The sequence below is a fragment of the Artemia franciscana genome, chromosome 1, assembly GCF_032884065.1.
Source record: "Artemia franciscana chromosome 1, ASM3288406v1, whole genome shotgun sequence".
NCBI classification, from domain to species: Eukaryota; Metazoa; Arthropoda; class Branchiopoda; order Anostraca; family Artemiidae; genus Artemia; species Artemia franciscana.
Window position 1 is genome coordinate 59447899 of NC_088863.1, and position 4116 is coordinate 59452014.

A 4116-nucleotide genomic window follows, 5' to 3' on the forward strand; every position below is an offset into this window, starting at 1 on the left:
TAGGTCAATAATAAATCAAAAATAATTATTATCTGGGCGTGGTTTAAGCTGGTAAATTGGTGTTCAGTTTGAATTTTCTGAGCTTCTTAGGTAGTACTCAAAAGCTTCTTAGGTAGTACCGGTACGACATTACAAAAGGGTGAACATTATGTTTTGCATATGGTTTTGCATTTAATCCTAAAGTAAACTTGAAAACATAAAAGAACATAGGATAATGAGAAAACAAGGTAATTCAATGCCAATAGATGGAAAATGCAAATACGTTAGCTTAGACCTTGGATCAGCCATAGTCCTCAGAGCAAAAAGAACAAAAGGTAGCTAAAACCAATAAAGATAGAAAGAAAATAACCCTCCAACAAAAGTAATTTTCTGGGAGATGAATCTAAAAAGGTACTTGATCTACTTTTCATGATTTTTTACTCATAACTTACAGAAAATTCAGATATCAAATATTTACATTTATTCTTTTTTTCATTGTATGTGAACTACTTTGTTTTATATTTTCCTACGTTTTGCCGTGTGGTCATGTGTAGTGATAGTGGCCTCAGATATAATTTACATTATAATTATGTAGAACCATGGTAGAACTTTCAGTCTAAATAAAAAAAACACAATAATAAATAAAATACAATAATAATATAGTAATAAATAAATACAAGCGTGAAATAAGATTGAACCTGCACCGACAATAGAGCGCAGGTAAATAAACACGATGAGCAGAAATTGTGCAAATGAATCACTATCACCCTTTTCGACACATCACAGTAAATTCTAGAGTATATTTGCCTTCCCATTTAGGTATTGAATGTCCTAAGGTTGTGACTAAAAACTTTGTTTGCAACCAATGGAAAACAATTTATTCAAAATGGATTAAACTTAAAAACGTTTCGAATGTTTTTGTTTTAACATTTCAAAAGATATTTTGCCTATCTTTTTTAGGTCAACTTCACATCTATCTATATAAAAATAAGTTGTCTGTCTGTGGATGTGTCAGGTGACGTCACCTGAAAAAACTGGATCAGGTGACGTCAAAACTGAAAAAACTAAAAAAAGGCAAAAACTACAAAAAAAACTAAAAACTAATAAAAAAAATAAAAAAGCTAAAAAACTAAAAAAAACTAAAAAAAGGCAAAAACTACAAAAAAAACTAAAAACTAATAAAAAAGCTAAAAAACTAAAAAAACTAAAAAAAGGCAAAAACTACAAAAAACTAAAAACTAATAAAAAAAATAAAAATGCTAAAAAACTAAAAAAAGGTAAAAAACTAAAAAAAGGTAAAAAACTAAAAAAACTAAAAACTAAAAAAAACTAAAAAAAAAGGAAAAAACTGAAAAATAAGCTAAAATAAAGGTAAAAACCAATAAAAAACTAAAAAAAAAACTGAAAAAACTAAAAAAAGGCAAAAACTACAAAAAAAACTAAAAACTAATAAAAAAAGTAAAAAAGCTAAAAAACTAAAAAAGCTAAAAAAAACTAAAAAAAGGTAAAAAACTAAAAAAAATAAAAAATAAAAAAAAACTAAAAAAAAGGAAAAAACTGAAAAATAAGCTAAAATAAAGGTAAAAACCAATAAAAAACTAAAAAGAAAAAAGGAAAAAACTAAAAAAAATTTTCATCTAAAAAACTAAAAAAAACTAAAAAAGGTAAAAACTAAAAGAACTAAAAAAGAAAAAAATAAATGACGAAACTCAAAGAGAAAGCGACCAGGACAAAAGGAATGTTCGATTAGCAATCAACAAAGCACCGGGACACAGGGAGTATAAATTACGACCAGGACATAAGTAAAAAAAAACTATCTATATATATAAAAATAAGTTGTCTGTGGATCTGTGGATCGTGGATCAGGTGGCGTCACCTGAAAAAACTGGATCAGGTGACGTCAAAACTGAAAAAACTAAAAAAAGGCAAAAACTACAAAAAAAACTAAAAACTAATAAAAAAAATAAAAAAGCTAAAAAACTAAAAAAACTAAAAAAAGGCAAAAACTACAAAAAAACTAAAAACTAATAAAAAAGCTAAAAAACTAAAAAAACTAAAAAAAAGGCAAAAACTACAAAAAAAACTGAAAACTAATAAAAAAATAAAAAAGCTAAAAAACTAAAAAAACTAAAAAAGGTAAAAAACTAAAAAAACTAAAAACTAAAAAAAAACTAAAAAAAAGGAAAAAACTGAAAAATAAGCTAAAATAAAGGTAAAAACCAATAAAAAACTAAAAAAAAACTGAAAAAACTAAAAAAAGGCAAAAACTACAAAAAAACTAAAAACTAATAAAAAAGTAAAAAAGCTAAAAAACTAAATGACGACACTCAAAGAGAAAGCGACCAGGACAAAAGGAATGTTCGATTAGCAATCAACAAAGCACCGGGACACAGGGAGTATAAATGACGACCAGGACATAAGTAAAAAAAAAATTAACAAAACTAAAAAGAAGGTAAAAACTACAAAAAAAACTAAAAAGAAAAAAAAACTAAAAACTAATAAAAAAAAACTAAAAAATCTAAAAATCTAAATAAACTAAAAAAGAAAAAAAAAGGAAAAAAATAAAGGAGAAAAACAAAACTAAAAAACGAATGTATATACAGACCGGTACACCGGGATACAAATGACGACCGGGACACAGGGAATATAAATGACGACCGGGACACAGGGACACAACTACAACGGGGACACCGGGGGAAACAGGGGGATATAAATGACGACCGGGACAAAAAAACTAAAAAGAAAAAAAAACTAAAAACTAATAAAAAAACTAAAAAATCTAAAAATCTAAATAAGCTAAAGAAGAAAAAAAAGGAAAAAAATAAAGGAGAAAAACAAAACTAAAAAACGAATGTATATACAGACCGGGACACCGGGATACAATGACGACCGGGACACAGGGAATATAAATGACGACCGGGACACAGGGACACAACTACAACGGGGACACCGGGGGAAACAGGGGGATGTAAATGACGACCGGGACACCGGGACAGGGAATGGTCGATTAGCAATCACCATCAACAAAGCTCAAGGGCAATCATTAGAATCATGAGGTATAGATCTGAATACAGATTATTTTCCCATGGACCATTATATGTTGCATGTTCAAGAGTCGGTAAACCTGACAATCTATTTATATGCAAAGACAATGGGACAGCAAAGAATGTTGTATATTCGCAAGTTTTACGTAGTTAAAACCATATATATATATATATATATATATATATATATATATATATATATATATATATATATATATATATATATATATATATATATATATATATATATATATATATATACATATATATATATATATATATATATATATATATATATATATATATATATATATATATATATATATATATATATATATATATATATATATATATATATATATACATATATATATATATATATATATATATATATATATATATATATATATATATATATATATATATATATATATATATATAGATATATATCTATATTCACAGGTGGGACATAGGGACACAACTACAATGGCGCGTAACTATTATGGCGCGTAACGACTTACGCGCACGGGGGGGCTTGGGGGGGGCGCGAAGCGCCCCCACCAACTAGGTGTTGGGGTGGCGCGAAGCGCCACCCCAACAGCTAGTAGTTTTATATTTTTTTTAAATCGATCACTTTTTTGATTTTCTGAGGGGGAACAACTAATTAAAAAAAAATTAACGCTTGGGGTCTAGCATTATCTGAAAACCACTGTTTAAACAGGTTCTAGAAAAAAAACAGGAAAACGCGACAGCAAATGAATTTCGATTTCATTTTTCGGAAAGTATCACCCTAAGAAAAATTCTGAAAACGTTATTGCGAATTTTTTTGTAAAAACAAAAAAGAGCTTACCTAGTAAGCGATTTAAGATCATAGTTCTTGACGAGAATTTCTGGATCAGTTGGAAGGCGGAGTATAATAACAGGTGTCTTCACTGAAAACTGTGGTAAAATGGGGTTATCGACCGAAGTTGAAGAAACCATCGCTCCATCAAAAATTGTAAGATTCAGAGACTCTTCCGTGGGTGTTACCCTAAAATGCGATTTTTATTGAAAACAAAAATCATTACGCAGTAGTAGCGAAAAAAGTGACAAC

General features: G+C 28.1%; 1 protein-coding gene across 1 annotated transcript in view; it reads right to left on the bottom strand.

Annotated features, from left to right (window-relative positions):
• The window catches only part of LOC136032061 (uncharacterized), an 80417-nt gene that overhangs the window by 37130 nt on the left and 39171 nt on the right, over positions 1-4116 (bottom strand). Inside the window, exon 6 of the mRNA XM_065712179.1 lies at positions 3874-4053. Within this exon, the coding sequence (XP_065568251.1) occupies positions 3874-4053 (180 nt within the window). The remainder of the gene's footprint in view (positions 1-3873; positions 4054-4116) is intronic.